Here is a 19,976-nt window from a genome sequence, read left to right as displayed (position 1 = left end):
GGTGTGCTCACCTGTCCTAAAGGTACCTATATCTGAAATACGACATCCGTAGACTTCGCGGTAAGGGATATGTATAAATTATGCAAATGAGGCCCTAATTAGCATAATTTATGGCCAGGTGTTTTCGCCTTTCCTAAAGGTACCTTCATTTCAAATGTGACATCCGTAGCTTTCATGGTATGGGGAATACAAGTTTATGCGTAAATTATGGAAATGAGGACCTCATTAGCATAATTTATGGCCAGATGTATTCACCTGTCCTAAAGGTACCTACAACTCAAATATGACATCCATAGCTTTTACGGTAGGGAAAATACAAGTTTCTGCATAAATTATGCAAATGAGGTCCTCGTTAGCATAATTCATGGTCAGGTGTGTTGACCTGTCTTAAAGGTACCTACATCTCAAAGCTGACATCCGTAGCTTTCATGGTAAGGGAAATACAAGTTTATGCCTAAATTATGCAAATGAGGTCTGCATTAGCATAATTTATGGCCAGGTGTGTTCACCTTTCCTAATGGTACCCACAACTCAAATGTGACATCCGTACCTTTTACGGTAGGGAAAATACAAGTTTCTGCATTAATTATGCAAATGAGGTCCTCATTAGCGTAATTCATGGCCAGGTGTGTTGACCTCTCTTAAAGGTACCTACATCTCAAAGCTGACATCCGTAGCTTTTACGGTAAGGAAAATTCAAGTTTATGCATAAATCATGCAAATGAGGTCCTCATTAGCATAATTTATGGCCAGGTGTGCTCACCTTTCCTAAAGGTACCTACATCTCAAGTATGACATCTGCAGCTTTTACGGCAACAGAAATACAAGTTTATGCATACATTATGCAAATAAGCCCTCATTAGCATAATCTATTGGTACCTACATCTCAAATATAACATCCGTACCATGTAACATAAGGTACATGTAACTTACTGCAATACCATCAGTAGACCTACCACCACACATCTACTTGGCCTGGTTTTTGGCAGAAGAAGAAGAAGAACAGGCCAGCAAAAACAATATATCCCCCTTCCCACTGGAAGGGGAATATAAAAAAAAAGCTGCGGGGAAAAGGACTGCAACGGAGGCTACTTGGTCGAGCCGCTTCACGAGAAAGGGTCATCTTAGGTCTCTATACGGGTTAAAGTTGAAAGTTCAAAACAGGTCTGACGTAAGGTTGAACTGTGAACGGGCTAATATCATGAGCTTGTTGCGTATACTGTTATAATCACGGCCTCCACTTGTCTCGGACTTCACTCTACCTAACGTTTTGCTTCAGTTTACTAACGTGTTAGCAACATGTTCATATGGTCACGGTATGATGTCTGGAAAAAGATCTTCCGGTTGTACCAAAATCCACGTGTTTCTATGACGTTGGCTCTTCTCATACTGCTTGTAACGGCAGTCTGTGATAGTGCCTCGGGTTATCATGGCAACAAGAGTTACTATGGCAACAAGAGTCTGGAAAAGTCACAGGCCAAGGTTGAGATTTTGACAGACAGTTCACTGCGTGAGGTAGACAGGCGGTTCTTGTCCCTGGCGCTGGGACCCAACCTGATCCAGCACGGTACTTTGCTGCCTCTCCTAAGGTAGGCGGTAGGCGCAAAGAAACACTCATAGTAACATTTATGACTTGTCACAGCTAAGGTAGATGAAGAACTGATCTAACACGGTCATCTGAAAAGCTACTGCCTGAGTGCAGACCCTACCAATGTGTATCAGTAATAACAGTCTCATACTGTCCCATAGCCCTGACTGCCATATTAGAAGTGCCACTGTCCCTGACTCTGCCATTGGCTATTGCCTTCCACTGTCCCGCTGTCCCATAGCCCTGACTCTGGCTACTGAATTCCACTGTCCCGCTGTCCCATAGCCCTGACTCTGCCTCTGGCTACTGAATTCCACTGTCCCGCTGCCCCATAGCCCTGACTCTGCCTCTGGCTACTGAATTCCACTGTCCCGCTGTCCCATACTCCATAGCCCTGACTCTGCCATAGGCTATTGCATTCTCCTGTCCCTGAGCCCTTTACGAATCCTATAACTAAACGATTACACATGTATATCAATAGTATCATGTCATAATTTCCCCCTGCTGTAGATCCGAGCGGTTCCAGACTCTGGCAGCTGGTCTTGCCCCTGCCTTTCTCCGTCTGGGTGGCACAGCAGAGGATTTCCTCATCTTCCAACCGACTGAGGAAGATATCTCCAAACTTGCCAGCGGTCCAGAGTTAGACATTTGTACACTCAACAGAAATGAGAGCACGAAGTGGGAAGGCCTGGGAATTGGAGCAAATGCAACGGAGGGGAAGGTTTTCAAAAATTTTACAATGTCAGGTAGGCACCGTAATTATTGTATATTGCTTGTCAAATATACACCCATGGATGTAAATTATACTGCAGGGTCATACTACATAAAAATGTTACTACATTGAAACATTGTAAGGCCACAGCAAGTAAATTGTATGGATAACATCCTCTGTAGGCTTCAAATGTAATGCGCACAGGCAAAAGTGCATGGGGAATGTACTGTGTCTTCCTGTAAATTAGTGACAAGGAGCAATATTCCTATAGCTTGCAAGCACAATGATTGTGCCGCACATTTGTATGGATTTTTTACCTGATTCCTACATGTGCAAATGCCTATTAACGGCATCTAGGCCGTTTTTTGTGAGAGAACTGACAGATGTTTGCGACATTTTTTCCTATTTTCTGTATGTTGCCAGAGGATTAAAAAAAAGTCTTTAAAATTCTTGTTAAAAAATCAATGTACATGCTGTCATCCATAAAATTTACTTGCTATGGCCTAAGTTGTAACATTGACGAACTCACACATTCTCTTTAAGTATAGGGTTTACAGTAACACCCCTGAACTGTGTTATTACTACAGAAGTGGAATGGGACCACCTGAACTCCTTTACGAGGTGTGTGGGATACGACTTCATCTTTGGTCTGAATGTGCTGCTGCGGAATGGGTCACTGTGGGACTCATCAAACGCACAGCTTCTGCTCAACTACACGGCAGCCAGGGGCTTCAAGGTCAACTGGGAGCTGGGAAATGGTGGGTTAGAGCCAAGAAGACAGGGGGATGTAGGCTTGACCTTGTAGAAAACTCTAAAATGTTAGCCTTCTGGTCATAAAACTGCTTACTTACTCCCAGATGCACCATAATCTCCCAACATGATTGTGCAGTAAGGTTGCACATGGCAGTCTCCTACATCATTAATGCGTATTTGTACAGTTAAGTCACGCACTGGAACCTTTATTGACAGTTTGATTGCAATTTCCTGTGTTGACAGCATGTCTAGTACTGCTGTTGAATACTGTAATCTCCTCTGTTGACTGTGTAAAAATGTATTGTGGTAACAGTTACATGTCTCTCTCCTTGTTAGAACCCAACCATCTGCAGAAGCTGTCAAACCGGACAGTGAATGCCACCACCCTCGGCTATGACTTCCGCAAGCTCAGGAGCCTCCTGTCCTCCAGTCCAGCCTTCAAGAACAGCATCCTGGCAGGACCAGACACAACCGGACTTAAGAACAAAACACTTCGCTTCCTGCAAAGGTGTGCGGCAGAAAGTCATGCATAAACTAATTGCATTTACTCTGTGTACCTTACATCTGCTGGCAGCTGTAATTGCGTTTGGTTCTGATTCTGAACTTCATGTATTTGTCATGTACATCACCATTTTAGCGCACTCAAGTAGCAGTTTGGCTGCCAATTCTATATTGTTAATGGGTTAGCCAAAAGGGAGAAGGTTAGAAATGTTAAACTACCAGTAACTGCTGTGTCCTGTTGTCTGTTGTCTGTAGTTATTTGTTATGTTATGACTGTTTTTGTCTGACAGATTTCTTCAAGTAGCAGCTAGTGTCCTGGATGCTGTCACTTGGCATCAGTGAGTATTATGTGTACTTATCAGGTATTCTCTACATACTAGTATAATGTTCAGAATGATTTCCTCCCAGATGTGATACCCAGAGTCATAAGGGACCTTAGAAGCTTACAGAGCAGTTAAGATCATGACTTCTTACTTGCTCCTACCTTGTGTGTTCCTGTCAGGTATTACATTGATGGCAGCACAGCTGTCCTGGACAACTTCACCGACCCGACCCTGCTGGACATGCTTGCCCGACAGATTACAACCATCAACAGAGTTGTGAACATGACGGCGCCGAGTCTGCCTGTGTGGCTGGGGGAGACCAGCTCTGCATGGGGAGGGGGGGCACCAGAACTGTCCGACAGCTTTGTGGCCGGTTTCATGTAAGTGGCGGTACCTTTAGAAGGAGGGGGAGGGGGGCAATAGAGCAATGAAGGTGTGGTTTGATGTAAGTTTCAACTAAGGAGACGAATATAGTATATCATTTTTTTAAATGTTTGACATGTTTGTTTGTTTACAAGTGACAATGGTGATGTACATTTGTTCAGGTGGCTGGATAAGTTGGGTCTGGCAGCCCAGCTCTCTCTGGACGTGGTCATGAGACAGAGTCTGTTTGAAGCGAACTATGCCCTGATTAGCAAGGACCTGGACCCACTGCCTGTATGTATGAATTCTGTCAATATCATCAAACATTGTCAAAATTTTAAAAAAAGATTAACACCTTGACAGTAAGTATGGAAAAAGTAAGTACTGTAACTGAAAACGATGAGTTTATGCTTGTAAGAAGGTGAATTCCTAACAGTCATTGAAATCTCCTGCACAACCAACTTGTACAATCAACTGTTCCTTGGCAGGATTACTGGTTGTCATTGCTGTACAAACAACTGGTCGGCAGCAGGGTGCTGAAAGTCCAGGTCACAGATGGGTCAGAGGTCAGGGTCACAAATAGCTCAGAAGAGCAGCGGACAGCAGGGGAGATGGACAGAAAATCTGCCAGAATCCGGGTCTATGCACACTGCACCAACCCCAACAGGTATGTTTTACACATTGCAATAACTGAACCATGTTTTTTCACAGTTGCACTAGTGATGCATGGTATTTATCCTGACACAGCTGTCCATAGTGTTGAATGACATTCATTGGTGCTGCTGTCCCTGGTGCTGAATGACATTCTCACTACCACTGCTGTCCCCAGGCTGAATGGTATCCACACTAACGCTACTGTCCTTGATGCTGAATGACATTCACACTGACACTGCTATCCCTGTCCCCGAATAATATTCACACTAAGGTTGCTGTCCTTGGTGCTGAATGACATTCACACTAACACTGCTGTCCCTGGTGCTGAATGGTGTTCAACCTGATGTGGCTGTCCCTGGGGCTGAATGGTACTAGTATTCTCCCTGATACTGCTGCCTCAGCTATCATATGGTGTCAATACTAACAGCTGCTTTTCCTATCTTGACATGTGTTCCCCTTCAGTCCCCAGCGGTACCAGAACGGGTCTGTGACACTGTATGTGCTGAACCTGCATCAGGACCACCGCGCCGCAGTCAGACTGGGTGGACACCTGGCCTTCAAGAAGGTTGACAAGTATTTACTGACCCCCCATGGAGAGGAGGGCCTGACATCCAGGTGACTTGATCCACCATCTACTAGAATATAAGACTTGCAGAAAATCTTTATTTAGAAAGATCAAGAAACTTTGTGTGTTGTATATGGCAGTCTGGATGATTTTGAAAATTTGAAACTATAATAGACCTTGTCTGTTTGTCAGGCATGTGGAGCTGAATGGCAGGAAGCTGGTGATGGTGGATGACCGCACCCTCCCAGAGCTGGGGCCACAGAAGCTGCCATCTAACACCACACTGCTCATGCCGCCTCTCACTTTTGGCTTCTTCGTTATACCAGATGCCCAGGCAACTGCCTGCATGTAGAACAAAGGTCATACATGTATCTAGCAACTTGAAAGGCCAAAGGCCATGTCTAGTAGCTTGTAAGGCCAAAGGTCATGTTCAGATATGTGTGAGGCCAAAGGCCATAGACAGAAGCCTGTAAGGTCATCAGTAGTGTCATTTTCAAGATCAACAGAATGTACAAAGAGATAAATTTTCCAAGGAACAAACTTACCGTGGATTTTTAAGTTAACTTTATTTGTGATAATTACTGCTATAGAGGAAAAGTGCTTCCCTCTCATAAAAGAAAGCTATGCAAGTTGAATGGGGAGTTTAACCTCTTCAACTTTCAGAACAATCATGAATGGTCTTCCACACCTGTGTGTGTAGACGCTCTATAATGCTATGTATATTTTGTTTTGGGGTTTAACTTTGCAGAAATTGTTAACTTTCTGTCTCTTTAGGCCTTCTGAAGGATTATTATTTGTCTGTATATCTATAGGGATCATGACTATTTGATTGGATGTATATGTATATGTATATGTATATGCTATTAAGCAGGCTAGATGTACATGGCTTGTAACAAGCCTTGTGATTGATGGTGCATTTAAAAAAGCCATGCCAATCCTTGTGTTTGGCTGTACACGTATATAGTCAAGGTAAGTATCAAGCGCTGTCATTGGCTGTATATTTACATGAGTGTCACTTAACCCTATTTTTGCTGTGTATTTGCAATATTGTCTGTGTGTTGACGAGGTTATCAGCTGGAGCTGAACTGGCATGATTGGCCCCTTGGCTGAGTAGGGGTCTTCCATTATTTGCAACATTGAAAGTTAGAGGGGCTTTGATGGTCTACTGTGACATTCCAATAGCAATAAAAGGGCAAATATAAATAACATTAATCTGGACAGTTGCTATATACTTGTCATCAGAGAACATATAACAATTGTGTGCCATGGCAAAATTACAAATGCTATCACAGTGCAGATTGTCTTGGTTGTCAGCTAAGATGTATTGTTACAACTAATTTATTATTTCAAGGTGGTGCAAGTTCCAGATAGGTGTGTATAAGCTCTGGTGTAATAGACAGGATTAGAGTACTTATGGCTGTACCTGTGTTGTTTTCTGATAAGAAAATATGAATGTTTTTTTTTGTCAGAGCAGTAAACATTTCTGGGAAGTTACAACTTTGTTAAAATAGAATAGTGTGCTTCAATCTAGCCTAACATTACTGGTACCCAGTGACGTGTATGAAGGCAGTCCCATGGGATGCAGAGCTGTGTGTAGATGCATTTCCAAAGGATACATTTTTGTTTGTGAACACAAATCATGGGATGAAAATGTTGTTTGTGAATACAGTTCAATGGGGTATTGTGATGTGTGAGTACAATTCATGGGATAATGTTGTGCACATACAAACATATTTCCAACGTATGTGAAAACAGTTCCATGGGATGTAGTGTTGTGAACCATCGAAAAATCATGGATATGTATTCAAAACATGTATTTCTTAAAAACAATGAACAATGAGAATGATTAAGTTGTAAATGTAAAACATCAAATGTTTTGTGACTCAACAGAAAGTAAAAATATTATAAAAATTTCCAAATGTTAGTCCTTTATAAACATATGACATCATACCACCTAAACAACTTGGTGGGATCTCTGAAGCTTACCCCATGTCTTCATAAAACCCTACTGATATGTGGTATATGTTGCTTGTTTGGAAAGTATAGAGGTCCCTTTAGCAAATTACTTAAATCTGGTTGCTCTAAGGACCAACTCATAATATATCTATTAGGTCAATTTCTTTAATCCAAGAATAGGTATGAAATAAATGATGACAAACCACACTTCTGTTTTGCTTGTACCATTTCTTTAATGGCCTCGTGTCTACATGGCAATTTGTTCCAATGTATTGTGTAGCCATGACTTTATCCCAAGACTGTCTTGACATGTCTGTAATGAGTAAATGACACCCTTGTGTATCACTATTTTTTTCTTCTTCTTGATTTTACAAAGCTAAAATATACTGTTAAGGGTGAAGATGGTGATGCAACAGCTTACAACTGCTTCCAGCTTCTTATTTGCAGTACAGGTGATTCTTCAAACTTTAAGTTTGGCTTAAATCTGAATCTGTAACTGTTCTGACATAAGAGAAATTGAGTAACTTCTGTAGCACACACTTTCCTAATTCAACTTGAATTTGATATTCTAAAGTGCAAAGATATGACATTTTGGGAGAGGACAAATAATATCAAATACCATATCATATGTATTAGTGGCTGTCTCTAGTAGTATGTTTGAAAACTCAAATGATTAACTCACATAAGGTCTCAATGGCTATCAGTTGTACTATTCGGCAGAAGTGATACAATACCTGCATTCTAAATGTACACATACCCCCCATATTCACTCAAATCATATCAAGACCAAGGAGTTACACATACAGCCATGATTCAGCAGACTACATCAGTAAAGACTGAAGCATGGACATTAGTGGCTCCTAACGCCAGCAGGTATAAATGTTTTGTAGCAAGACTTAAGTTGGAGTGCAGCTTTACATTTGAAACCTTACTAAGAATTATTACAAATGGTGTAGGAGCACAGCTTTACACTTCATAGGTGACATGGGTTTATTCTGAGTGGAGATGGAGCTAAGGTTAACACTTGAAGCCTGACATGGGTTTATTGTGGAGTGGAAATAGAGCTAAAATTTACACTAAAAGGAAAATGTGAGGTTATTCAGAGTGGAGATGGAGTGCAGGTTTAAACTTGAAGGCTGGCCAGCGGCACACGGGGCAGCAATGGTTCCCTGCAGACAGCCACATCATGATGCACCTCTCATGGAAGCTGTGTCCACAGGGCAGGCCCAGCAGGGAGCAGCCGACTTCATACTCCTCCAGACAGATGGCACAGTCCTCACAGTGGAGGATCCCCAGGGGGAAGCCTGAGGCAGCAGGGGTCTGTTGGGGGTTTCCACAGGTACAAGGTTTGTCCAGGTTGGTGGTGGGCATAACAGGTGGTGGGTCAGGGCTCGAGGGGGTGTTGTTATGTTTGGATGGAACTTTCACATTGTGACTGTACACATTACAGTGACCAGGTGCATCGTTTGACCTTTCCCCACAGGTACATTTTGCCAAATCAGAACCATCTGTATAATTTAAGGGGGTATCATCTGTGGAAGGGGTCTTGTTACACTTGTGGACTTGTGATGGGTGACGGCCTGGAGAGGGGGGTCTATGGCCTGTGCGGCCTGGGGAGGGAGGCAAATTCATGACACGGTTGGAGGACTCAGAGTGACCAGTAGGCAACTTCATTACCATAGCAGCTTGATCTGCAGAACCCCCCCAGCCACAACATTTGGAGCAAACCTTCCTCACAAGGGGCATTCTTCCCTTGTACAGCCAGACGGGCAAATTTCGTACATAGTCGGTGGGAATGACAGGGTGGAGCCACAGGTCCGGAACAGCCAGCCGTTCTATCAGGTAATCAAGCCCGTCCTCTAGTCCAATGAGGTTTGGTGGACGGGTGTGATTGAAAGTGCTGATTGGTTGAAACAAGTAGTTCATGAATGAGCTCCACCATCCATTGGTCCCTGCCTGTTCAGTCGGTGTTGTTTCGGCCAGTTCCTCCTCAGGCTTCCATTTAGATGCTATGATTCCGACAACCATGCTGTACAGTAGGAAAGTTCCCGCGAGGAATGGTTTGTGAGAGGAGTAGAGGAGCCAGTCTTGCCGTGCCTGGGCCACTAGAGCAGAGCTGCTGATGTTGCGGAGAGCCATGAGTCCTGCCTGAACCACACCCTCCATACAGGGCAGCTGGAACAGCCCGACCACAGGTAGACACACCATCAGCAGCATACAGTTGTATTTACCCACTGCCCACAGCAGCCTCAGTACCCCCACCCCCACCTGTCCTCTGCACAGGAACAATTCCAGCACCGCCATCAGGTTCGCCAACACCAAACACACCAGGAAGATGTCGTTCACCTCGGGTTGCATAGTCCTTAGGTACGTCTGCATAGACTGCAAGTTCAGCAACTCTCCCTTGCCTGTCCCGTACCAGTACCTCCTTTCTGGAGTGATGACCAGGATGCCAGGAATCTTTTCTCTCCCTGATATGTCCAGACCGCTGCGGGTTTTGTTCAACCTCATGTAGCCAAACTTGACCCTGCCAGTGAACTTGACACTCAGGGCAGAGTAGAACATGGGGGGTTGTTTCAGTCGGGAGAAGAAGACCACTTGAACTGGATGTGTCTGGTTCTTCATTAGCCAGTCCGTCTGTAACTGGTGTGGGGACAGAACTGAGTGGGTTCGAGACGACAGATGTTGGTTGATCCAGTCTAGAATGGTCTGCTCCTTGCTGGGGGTGTTGAAGACTCGCACAGAGATGTGACCTTTGGCCTGGTGACCCCGAGGGAGGGCAAGGGCCAGGCTAGGTCGGTCCCAGCCTTTCCTCCAACACAGTCTGCATGGGACAGAAAAAAATGAAGTTATTGTACTGTCACTGAATAAAAAGACTCACTGTACTGTCTTAACCCTCCTAGGCTGATTTGGACTTGGCTCATGAAGGGTTAAACTGGCAGCTGCAATCCCATTAAGCCACTGTAGATGAAATTCTTACTATTGAGTAGATCTTGACCACACAGTATTCTGTACCTCAGATCATACTAGCAGCAGAGTCAACAACCAAATTTACAGAATATGTGTAAATAATTCCTGTCATTAAAAAGAAAAAAAATAATTAAACGTTTGGTTGATGAAGGTTGGGCATCCAGGTGGAGCATTAAGTAATAGAAAATAAATCAAGCAACAGGATAGGTTCTCTAAAGAGTAAGATGTTTCAGATAGTATCCACTATCTTCATCAGTGACTGAGAATGCAATGTTTTGTACATGTTTCTAAGACTTACTTCCTGTCCAGGTGGCATTTGAAGGTTCCTGTTCGTATTCCAAACCGTGAGACTTTCCTGACCAGACTCTTCCACTGTTGGGGCCCTAATAAGGGAATGTGGTCTTCAGGTATAACCTGTGGACAGGAGAAATCTGGTCAGTTCTCTGGTCCACAATGATGGTGTCTTCTATGGAAGTCTGGCCCTCAGCAACTATTGGTGCTGTCAGGATCTCCTAAACCACTTTGCATGTTAGTTTCGAGTTTGCAAAGTTTCGAGTTTGCAAAATCATGAAAATACATGTAGTTCAGATATTCTTGTTATCTCAAAGGGCATTTTGAAATAAATCTTAAGATTGTAAAATTGCAGTGAAGTCCATTCTTACCTGAACCAGCCAAACACTGTCCTTGGTGTCTTCAACCTCCTCATAGAAGTGGGGCCCTCCTGTAAAGTTGGTGCTGGTTGGTTTTGTATCTTCTTCCTCAGCAGCCAGCAAAACCTCACCTTCCTTTGGCTCACCTGCAGGCAAAAGTTGGATATATCATTTGTAGCAGTCTCCTATCAAAGTTTTGTCCCACTGGCCTGTCTCTAATCTTGATTCTTCAAAACAGCTGCCCTCATCAGATTTTTATTTTCTTCTGTATCTGTATAGCCAGTATAACTGCCCATTGGCATAACACACCAGTTTCGTGGGCACGCGGCTCAACAGCACCTGATTATACTACACTGAATGACTTGTCACACCTAACCCTTGCTTGCACATCTAACTGTAAGTGTTGTCTAAAACTATTGAATGAGGATGCTTGGTAGCAATAAGTTCCGTTTTACGATCGGAGTTCTAAGCTCTTTAAGCAATTTTCTGTACTCCACATTCTCCTCACAAACAGCCTCTCACTTGATTTATTCTCCCAATAATGGTCTCTCACCTAAGTTATCTTTTTTAATCATCTCCTTAGTTCTTCCCCATTAGTAGTCTCTCACCTGAGTTTTCCACCAAGTCTGTCAGTTCTCTCTTCTCCAACACGCCTTTATAACTGACACCTCGGGAGTCCAGTATCATTTTCAACCTCCGCACACTGATGGACAGTGGATCCAGCACCTAGCAGAATAATGACCATCATGTTTCATGTTTTGCTTTCAGATTTGAACTGTAACTTCAGCATCTTACAAACCAAAAAACAAACAAACAGGGAAGTAACAACTATAACTGAGAATGGTATTTTGGTTCATACAAACCATGCTATCTAACTAGCAAGTCCTTTTATGATGACAACAGCTCTTAAAGATTATTAAACAGGGTACAACAAAGCTGCATATACAGCTGCATATGTGAAATAAAGCTTAACATTTGGCTTGAGAGCAGCCTTAAAGATTTCCAATCCTTTCTGATACAAATGTCCTCAACGCAAGCCAGTCTACTCACCTGTCCGGCCAGGAAACCAGCCTCAAACCAGGTGGCTGCCTCCAGGAGCCGCACAGCCACCATCAGCAGACACAGGTACACCAGCAGCAGCAGCAGCCGCACTAGCATGGCTGCAGCTGTACCACCTCCGATCACAGCTACAAACCTGCAGGTGGGCAGGAACAGATGTAACATAAATCAGCTGTACCACCTCTGATCATGCCTACAAACCTGCAGGTGGGCAGGAACAGATGTAAGATAAATCAGCTGTACCACCTCTGATCATGCCTACAAACCTGCAGGTGGGCAGGAACAGATGTAAGATAAATCAGCTGTACCACGTCCGATCACAGCTACAAACCTGCATGTGGGCAGGAACAGATGTAAGGTAAATCAGCTGTACCACCTCTGATCATGCCTACAAACCTGCAGGTGGGCAGGAACAGATGTAACATAAATCAGCTGTACCACCTCTGATCATGCCTACAAACCTGCAGGTGGGCAGGAACAGATGTAAGATAAATCAGCTGTACCACGTCCGATCACAGCTACAAACCTGCAGGTGGGCAGGAACAGATGTAAGATAAATCAGCTGTACCACCTCCGATCATGCCTACAAACCTGCAGGTGGGCAGTAACAGATGGAAGGTAAACCGGCAGCCAGGAGTTGTCATAGAAGGGTACAGCTGTCAGAACTGCAGCTGTCAAGCCTGACCTGCAGCTGTCAACACTGCCAAATATATGAGTCCCTTGGGACAGTTTGCACAATTTCTTAAGACCCTACAGACTTAATCTTTATGGTGTTGTAACACATAGGTATTTCGTGGGGAAAAGAAAAATGAGGCCCTATGTATTAACAATTTTCTGGGGGTGGAAGTCATTTCATCTATCAGTCTATATTACCAAATAGTAGATCCTAATTGCTTGACGGTACGCCATATTATCATCATACAGTCCTGAATAAGTGAAGAGACCGCTAGGGATATGCATACATAGCAGTTTGCTGTTAATCTGGTTTTGACATTGGTTAAAAGACTTTGACGTCAAATCAAACGCCTTACTGCACTTTAAATCTTTCACATCGCCCAGTTATACTTATAACTTCCAATCGATCATAGCATTCCAGCAGGAAAAAGTTTCTCGAAAAATATCCTGCGAAGGGGACCGATCTAGAAACTTAAAACACAAGGCAAAGCTATAGTTGTGATGTTTAAGCATCATAACGAGTATAGGAGTCAAACTTATCCGAGAATCCGAAAATAAATCAGGAGAAAACAAACATAGTTACCTCCCACCAGCCAACTCAGCTGTTGACGAAATAGCTAAGATGGCGCGAAAAGGTCACGAACTGTGACGTCATTAAGACAACACGTCAATCGGGACTGGGAACAAAAATGTATACTTCCCTGTCTGTGTTTCGGTCCAAGAGTTATACACATCTATTCTTTTAATATTTGCGTTTCTTCTGTCAAATTTTCCTGGCTAATGGTTGCGTGTATTTTCAGACTTGTTTTTCTTCTGCTTACTCCACCCCGCGACCCTGTATGGTTCAGCCCAGAAATTGCAACAACATTTCCCAGAAGCCTTCAGTATGGACCGTTTTACTGCCACAAAAGGAGGGGTGGTTTGGTTTGTCATAGGAGAAATTAAAATACCAATTAACCACTGGAAATACTTACTTTTTCTACTTTCATACTAACATTTAACCTTTATTAACTTCAGTATTATTATATGTCCATTCAGTTGTCTGTATCGTCTACTGAATAATGAACTCCTTTAGGCGAAATGAACTAGTCTGATAAGAAAGCTATCCAAAATGGACTCCTGCGTAAATGTCGAAAGAGAAGTGGACAAAGTTTTGTCTAAATTTGCGGCTGTGGGTGATCATAGCAGCAGGACCTTACAGGACCTAGTAGAGCATATATCCAACATTAGGAAGGAGCTATCAGAAGGTGAGTTTGGGACGGCTATTGTGGGGAAAAGTTGTTTTGAACTCACAGGAAGAGGGAGGGGGCCCGGGTGATGACAGAACAAAGAAATCGTTGGTTGAGAATCCAAGAAACAGGTGTTGTTTTTTGTTGCCTAATATTCGGATAATTTTGAAAGTGAAACTGGCCGTATATCAGGCAGCAGTGTAATCATTATTACCTTTCTGTTACGTTTCTTTGGTTCCAAAGCTCTCACGTATGGTCTATATTTTTTTGTTTATCATCCTTGATGATGTTTTGGTTGTTGTTTTGAAGACTACTTTATGTGAGAAACGTGTCACGGACAGACAAAACTTGGAATTTGATTTATCACTTCGCAGATGTCAGGTTCTCAATTTCTTTCAGTTCATGATGAATATAAGAATTTCATTATGTAAAAATACATGTAGCTTTGAAACCCGGTAACAGGTCAACTCGCCCCAAGTCCAACTGGTTACAAGACTTTTCGCCCCCTGACCCGTTCGTCCCCGGGTCCTTTCGTCCCCGTCATGGACATTTCGTTCTAGGATGACGCTTGTCTCACAATTACAAAGTACTCAATTTTCATCATAACATCTCAAAAAACCTTCAGTGTTGCTTTCTCAAGTCTTTCACGTTGGAAAACCGACACTATAAACATGACTAAAGTGACGGGCGAGCGGCGAGGGACATCATCATGTCGCCGCCGCCGCGCCCGCCATCTTGGATGTTTACGCATGTTGCAAATCGCTCGTGGGCGCCTTTTACGGAGTTTGTGTGAGTAAATGAGCTGACTGAAATGAAATTTTGACAAGGAAATTGACTGTATGGGACTGTATTTTGAAAAACGCTGCCCAAGACCGACTGGAAGTGTACCGCGATCGAAGTATGACTCGTCTGGAAACGGCAAGTACTTCGCCGGCTTAGAGTTTAGCTGCCGGAAAATGCTTTTAAAGTAATATCTAAATGAATCTGAATAATACGTGATAAAATAACTAGTCATTTAGGGTTTAAATGTTGTTAAATGGGAGGACGAAATGTCCATGATGAGGACGAAAGGACCAGGGGACGAACGGGTCAGGGGGCGAAAAGACCTGTTACCGTCCAACTCGCCCCAACTATTTACGACCAACTCGCCCCAGTTTAGGGCTTATGAAACTTGGTTTTATATGCATATCTCTGGCTTCTAAATATTATTTAACATGCTGACAAAGCTTCGTTACTCAATATCTTAACATTCTCTTCTCTGTTCGGCATTTAACGCCGATTGATGCCGAGGGCGCCGGCGGGCCATGCTGCATGTCGGCCCGCCTGGTTCACCAGGACCTGCGCCCGCTCGCGATCGCTCGCTGTAATCTCAAGCATGGCTGATGACTGCTGACTCAAATTATTCTTCAAGTACATGCTCCAAGAAGCTAACTTGAAGTTTCCTAGCACTAAGGTAAGCAACAGTATTTCGGGTCGCCATGCTTGAGACTAGAGCTAGCGGCCGTACACGGTGACACGGCGGGCCGACGTGCTGACCGGGCTCGCCAGCGAATCCCGAGTTCGTTGCTAAATACGTGCCCAGCAAAAGAAAACAAATGTTAAATTAGAGTCACAAGGTTTATTGACATGTAAAGTAATATTTAGAAGCAGGATTTATGGATGTAAAACCGGTATAAAGCCAGGTTTGATAAGCCCTAATTTGGGGCGAGTTGGTAGTAAATAGTTGGGGCGAGTTGGACTTGGGGCGAGTTGTCTAGGATTCCTTTGAAACAAGCACCTATTCAAGTATGCGAAACAAAGGTACTAGTACATTTTTCTCTTCTAGGTCATTCAGTATAATATAACTAGCTACTGCTGTTCTGCATGCCTGTGAAGCTGGTGTGTAAAAGTGTGTTGCGTCAGAAATAGGAATTTTACCAGCTATACAGAAACAGATATCATCCTGCCCTGCCCCTGGATAGCTGGTAGTCAGCCCCTGCTTGTACATGCTTGTGTTAGGCTACTAGTATTAGCGATTTAGCCCTTTTAAATTACAATGCTGTTTCTTGCTGATATGCTGACAGGTAACGATGACTCGGATGTGACGGCCACCCAGTCACTGGTGCTGAACCAGTGTCTGAAGAAAGTGAAGGACACCTGCCAGCGCCTGTCCAATGACCACAAGGACCTTCACAGCTCCGTGTCCAAAGTGGGCAAAGCTATTGACAGGGTCAGGACTGTTTTAGTTTCTATGTGGTTTTTGTGTGTATGCATCCAACTCTCATGACAAACAGTAGTGTATATTACAGATACAAGTATGAGTGATTATTGCTTCCTTTTTCTACAGAACTTTATCCAGGACATCAGTGCCTGTTCGGTAGAAGGTGCGTTTGTCGGTGAGGAGAAACGATCGCTGCTGAACGAGGTTATCTGCGAGCACTTCTTCCGCCAGGGCATGTTGGACATCGGCGAGCAGCTGATCCAGGTGAAACATATCCTGATGTGTATTGTCATGGTTCTGTGTTACCATGTTCTGTTCTCACTGTTGCTGCCATTATGAATTGTCCATTACCATTGTTGTATCTTCACTAATCCCATTGTACTACTATTCTCTTGCAGGATGCCAGGCTGCAGATTGATGAGGCCCAGAAGGAGCCGTTTTTTGAGCTGAACAGGATTCTGGAGGCCCTGAAACAGCACAACCTCTTTCCTGCCTTAGAGTAAGCAGTTCTATCCTACATTAGTGTAACATTTTGATATAGTCATGGTCATAAACAGCATAAGCTGGTAGAAAATTATCAGCATGTAGGAATTCTTTTCTTGTGTTGCCCCACAGATTTTGCTTGATTTTTGCACTCTCCATTGTGCTCATTGCCAAAAATCATAAGAATAGTCATTTCTATTCTTTTGACAAAAACCATTAGAATAGGAGTTCTGATTCCTTTGAAAAAAATTATCAGAATAGAAGTTCTAATGAAAGCTGTTTCTCTTTTCCTTAGGTGGGCAAAGCGGAATCGTGAACGGCTGCAGCAGCAGAGCAGTGCATTGGAGTTCAAACTGCACAGGCTGCACTTTATTGAATTGCTGAAAGGGGGCCCTGCTAGACAGATGGAGGCACTACTCTACTCGAGGAATTTTGAGCCCTTTGCATATCGCCATGCAAAAGGTTTGTTGCGATTATTTATGTGTGTTGGGGGAATAAATGATGTGGAAACATCTGTGGTGTAAAAGTAGCTATTTTTAACTGTCATGTTGGACACCATAATGGATGATGTTAACAGCAATTGATGGCTAGATGAAGATCTAAAGAGCTCTATTTCCGAGAAACACATTTTTCAAACTAGGCTAGTAGCTGATGGATGTGTATGCATATCTATTTCAACTCGGCGAACACTCCAGCTATTTAGAAAAAAAAAGCGAATAGACTTCACAAGTTTCTCACTTTACAGCACCACGTCATGTATAACCATCAACCACTAATGTAAAATGATGCAGCTTTAAGAGAGAGATAACAAAATGTGCTTGTTTTTACTGTTGCCTGTGTTCATCAGACTTTTTGTTGTTATGAGGTTGTTGTTGTTGTTTGTGCTTATTTTTACATTTCTGTACCCCCAGAGATCCAGACGTTGATGGGCAGCCTGCTGTATGTACAACAGGGTGTTCACAACTCCCCCTACCTCCACCTGCTGGACCCCATCCACTGGCTGGATATCTGTGATGTCTTCACACGTGACGCCTGCCAGCTGCTCGGCCTGTCTGTGGAGAGTCCGCTCAGTGTGGCGTAAGTTCCCCCTTTATATACAACATGGTCTTCATATACAATCTAAAGTGGGTATTTCACAAGACTAAATCTAATTGTGCCAAGCATTCTTATGTTATAGTGAAAGCAAACCGGCACACAGTCCAGTGAGATACACGCTTTAGGCTTCCTCTCTCATAAAATTAGAAAAAGTCCTCCTCTATAGAATGAACTCTGTGAATCCCTCTTGCTAGTGTTAGACCTTTCCCTACAGGATGTATGTAGTCTAGTGCGAGCCCGTCTCCCTATGTATTATGTCGCCTTATACAATGTAGCCTTAATGTAGTATAGGTTTTGTGCAATGTGCCCATGGAACCATCTTAGTATAGCACAACTCACTGCTTATACCATGTACTCTACGGAGCTATATTCTTTCATGGTAACTCTTGTGTTGTCACATACTACAGATTTGCAGCAGGCTGTATCTCACTTCCATCTCTACTGAATATTAACCACGTCATGAAGCAGCGACAGTGCACCAATGTGTGGAACCAGAAGGACGAGCTGCCTGTAAGTAAAGCACAGTTGAAGAGGAACGTCACAGTTTTGAGGAACAATGTTCATGTCTTTAAAAATATTTTGATGCTGTTTGGTTTTGCACAATGCATTTGCCAAGGAAAGTTTCTGGGGACATTGTAAATGCAAGACTACAACATTTAAAGTGCAAAATCTATGTTCTTTACTTAAATCATGTAACAATACCAGATATGATGTAAAGATATCCTTAGATAAAAATAATAATGTAACATAGATAACTGCCATTCATTTGTCATTTGCCTTCTTTTGGTAATGGGGAGTAGCTTCTGAAGAAGCTAAGAGTGCCTTCAAGCCATGGAATTAAAATTGATGAATCTGCATCATGCAATGATGCTTTGTTGCACCTATTGCTGTGGAGTAACAACAGGTGCTCTCTGTTGTACTGACCTGTAGATTGAGATTGACCTTGGCGGGGAGACGCGTTACCACTCCATCTTCGCCTGCCCGATCCTCCGACAGCAGACCACAGAGACAAACCCTCCTGTACGATTGGTCTGTGGTCATGTGATCTCCAGAGATGCTCTTAATAAGCTGAACACGAATAACAAGTAGGTGGTTCAGCTTATTACAGCTATTGTGGTGGGTTTTGCTGTGGGATTTTACTGGTGAAACCATATGAATGTTATTACTGTTCTAGTGAAGCCACATTTTCTTGAGAAGTGGTTGTGCCTAAACCTAACAGATACTTTGATCTCCCTCCAGGGTGAAGTGTCCGTACTGTCCCATGGAGCAGAATGCAGTCGACGCCCGTCCAGTCCAGTTCTAAGCTGTCTCACCGTGATATGTACATACTGTACAGCAAATATATAGACTACAGAGTCCAACCTATATATAACATTATTTAAGTCATAGGCTGTGAATGTACCAATAATTCAGAGAAATTGTGTCTTACTGAAGCATCCGCCTCCTCTGCTACCTCCTCTTAACTCACCTCCTGGTAATTTGGCAGGGACAAGTCTATTTTTTACACAACCAACTTGTAACTCCATGGACTACAATTTGAACTTGGATCAAACAAAGGAAAATCCGGATGCATGTAGCAATGTCAACAACCAGGGTAAAAAGCGTGGTAAAATTGACTTTCAAACATTTAAAACATCAAGTGAAAACTTTACTAGACTCCCATGGTATACGCAGTCTTGTCTTGCATTACTTGTGAAGCAGCTAGCCTCTCTAAAAGATGTCAAAAAGGTAGATGTATGTACTTAATGTGAAATCTTGTAGGATTGCTGCAGATGATATTGTAGGATTGCACTGTCATGAAAATTGCTTAAAGGAGCATTTCACAGGGTAGAAAGTTGAACCCCATTGGTGGCTTGTATAAACATGGCATTGAGTTACATGTGTAAGGTATGAAGTAAGCTGTACTGGTCTCACCACAATGAGTTGGATTTATATAGCAAGGAGTAACATCTAATGGTAGCAGATTACCGAGTTACTGTAATTATATAGAGAAGCAGGATGAACTATTGAGACTTGAGAGACTCCCTTCACTTGTGATTAAATCTCTCTACCTACTGCAGAAACTGTCATTTGTCTTCTATTGAGCTCCAGAAAGACAGAATAGTTTGATGAATGGCCACATGTAAACTTGTACACCAAATTCCTTATTCAGGTTAAACCAACACCTCCTTTCCACAAGAGACTGATTGCTTAGCAATCA

The 19,976-nt window shown here is 43.1% G+C and overlaps 3 protein-coding genes across 4 annotated transcripts; 2 read left to right on the top strand and 1 right to left on the bottom strand.

The window, feature by feature from the left end:
• The first annotated feature begins 1,216 nt into the window (after positions 1 to 1,216).
• Positions 1,217 to 7,622, top strand: LOC136430740 (heparanase-like). Its single transcript, XM_066421609.1, has 10 exons — positions 1,217 to 1,589; positions 2,099 to 2,334; positions 2,888 to 3,058; positions 3,390 to 3,561; positions 3,845 to 3,892; positions 4,057 to 4,257; positions 4,423 to 4,534; positions 4,729 to 4,907; positions 5,357 to 5,509; positions 5,652 to 7,622. The coding sequence occupies exons 1-10, from the start codon at positions 1,300 to 1,302 to the stop codon at positions 5,809 to 5,811; spliced, it is 1,722 nt and encodes a 573-aa protein (XP_066277706.1). The 5' UTR covers positions 1,217 to 1,299; the 3' UTR covers positions 5,812 to 7,622.
• Position 7,623: 1 nt separating this feature from the next.
• Positions 7,624 to 13,474, bottom strand: LOC136430739 (E3 ubiquitin-protein ligase RNF103-like). Of its 2 annotated transcripts, XM_066421607.1 has the most exons (7): positions 13,353 to 13,420; positions 12,406 to 12,425; positions 12,086 to 12,210; positions 11,644 to 11,761; positions 11,048 to 11,181; positions 10,684 to 10,799; positions 7,624 to 10,239 (listed from the first exon to the last, which is right to left on the bottom strand). In XM_066421607.1, exons 3-7 carry the CDS (start codon positions 12,191 to 12,193, stop codon positions 8,511 to 8,513), a joined length of 2,205 nt encoding a protein of 734 aa, XP_066277704.1. In that variant the 5' UTR covers positions 12,194 to 12,210; positions 12,406 to 12,425; positions 13,353 to 13,420; the 3' UTR covers positions 7,624 to 8,510. The 2 variants fall into 2 exon arrangements, with proteins under 2 accessions (XP_066277704.1, XP_066277703.1); XM_066421606.1 differs by lacking the exon at positions 12,406 to 12,425 and having other exon boundaries at positions 12,086 to 12,230; positions 13,353 to 13,474.
• A 297-nt stretch (positions 13,475 to 13,771) lies between these two features.
• LOC136430737 (E3 ubiquitin-protein ligase RMND5A-like) lies at positions 13,772 to 19,839 on the top strand. The gene is made up of 9 exons (XM_066421602.1): positions 13,772 to 14,016; positions 16,062 to 16,207; positions 16,325 to 16,462; positions 16,597 to 16,697; positions 16,977 to 17,143; positions 17,593 to 17,758; positions 18,184 to 18,286; positions 18,707 to 18,861; positions 19,016 to 19,839. The coding sequence occupies exons 1-9, from the start codon at positions 13,881 to 13,883 to the stop codon at positions 19,077 to 19,079; spliced, it is 1,176 nt and encodes a 391-aa protein (XP_066277699.1). The 5' UTR covers positions 13,772 to 13,880; the 3' UTR covers positions 19,080 to 19,839.
• Positions 19,840 to 19,976: the final 137 nt, after the last annotated feature.

The sequence above is a fragment of the Branchiostoma lanceolatum genome, chromosome 3, assembly GCF_035083965.1.
Source record: "Branchiostoma lanceolatum isolate klBraLanc5 chromosome 3, klBraLanc5.hap2, whole genome shotgun sequence".
Taxonomy (NCBI): Eukaryota; Metazoa; Chordata; class Leptocardii; order Amphioxiformes; family Branchiostomatidae; genus Branchiostoma; species Branchiostoma lanceolatum.
Note: the sequence above shows the minus strand (reverse complement) of the source record. Positions and strands in the feature narration are given on the sequence as shown.

Excerpts from the sequence above, each read along its gene's own strand:
- LOC136430739 (XM_066421606.1), bottom strand. The coding sequence starts at position 12,193 with ATGCTAGTGCGGCTGCTGCTGCTGCTGGTGTACCTGTGTCTGCTGATG. Across the intron at positions 11,182-11,643 it reads AGACTTGGTGGAAAACTCAG|GTGAGCCAAAGGAAGGTGAG; the intron begins GTGAGAGACTAC and ends TTTTGCCTGCAG. Across the intron at positions 10,240-10,683 it reads AAATGCCACCTGGACAGGAA|ACTGTGTTGGAGGAAAGGCT; the intron begins GTAAGTCTTAGA and ends TGTCCCATGCAG.
- LOC136430737 (XM_066421602.1), top strand. The coding sequence starts at position 13,881 with ATGGACTCCTGCGTAAATGTCGAAAGAGAAGTGGACAAAGTTTTGTCT. Across the intron at positions 17,144-17,592 it reads TGCATATCGCCATGCAAAAG|AGATCCAGACGTTGATGGGC; the intron begins GTTTGTTGCGAT and ends CTGTACCCCCAG. Across the intron at positions 18,287-18,706 it reads ACCAGAAGGACGAGCTGCCT|ATTGAGATTGACCTTGGCGG; the intron begins GTAAGTAAAGCA and ends ACTGACCTGTAG.
- LOC136430740 (XM_066421609.1), top strand. The coding sequence starts at position 1,300 with ATGTTCATATGGTCACGGTATGATGTCTGGAAAAAGATCTTCCGGTTG. Across the intron at positions 3,562-3,844 it reads ACACTTCGCTTCCTGCAAAG|ATTTCTTCAAGTAGCAGCTA; the intron begins GTGTGCGGCAGA and ends TTTGTCTGACAG. Across the intron at positions 4,535-4,728 it reads AGGACCTGGACCCACTGCCT|GATTACTGGTTGTCATTGCT; the intron begins GTATGTATGAAT and ends GTTCCTTGGCAG.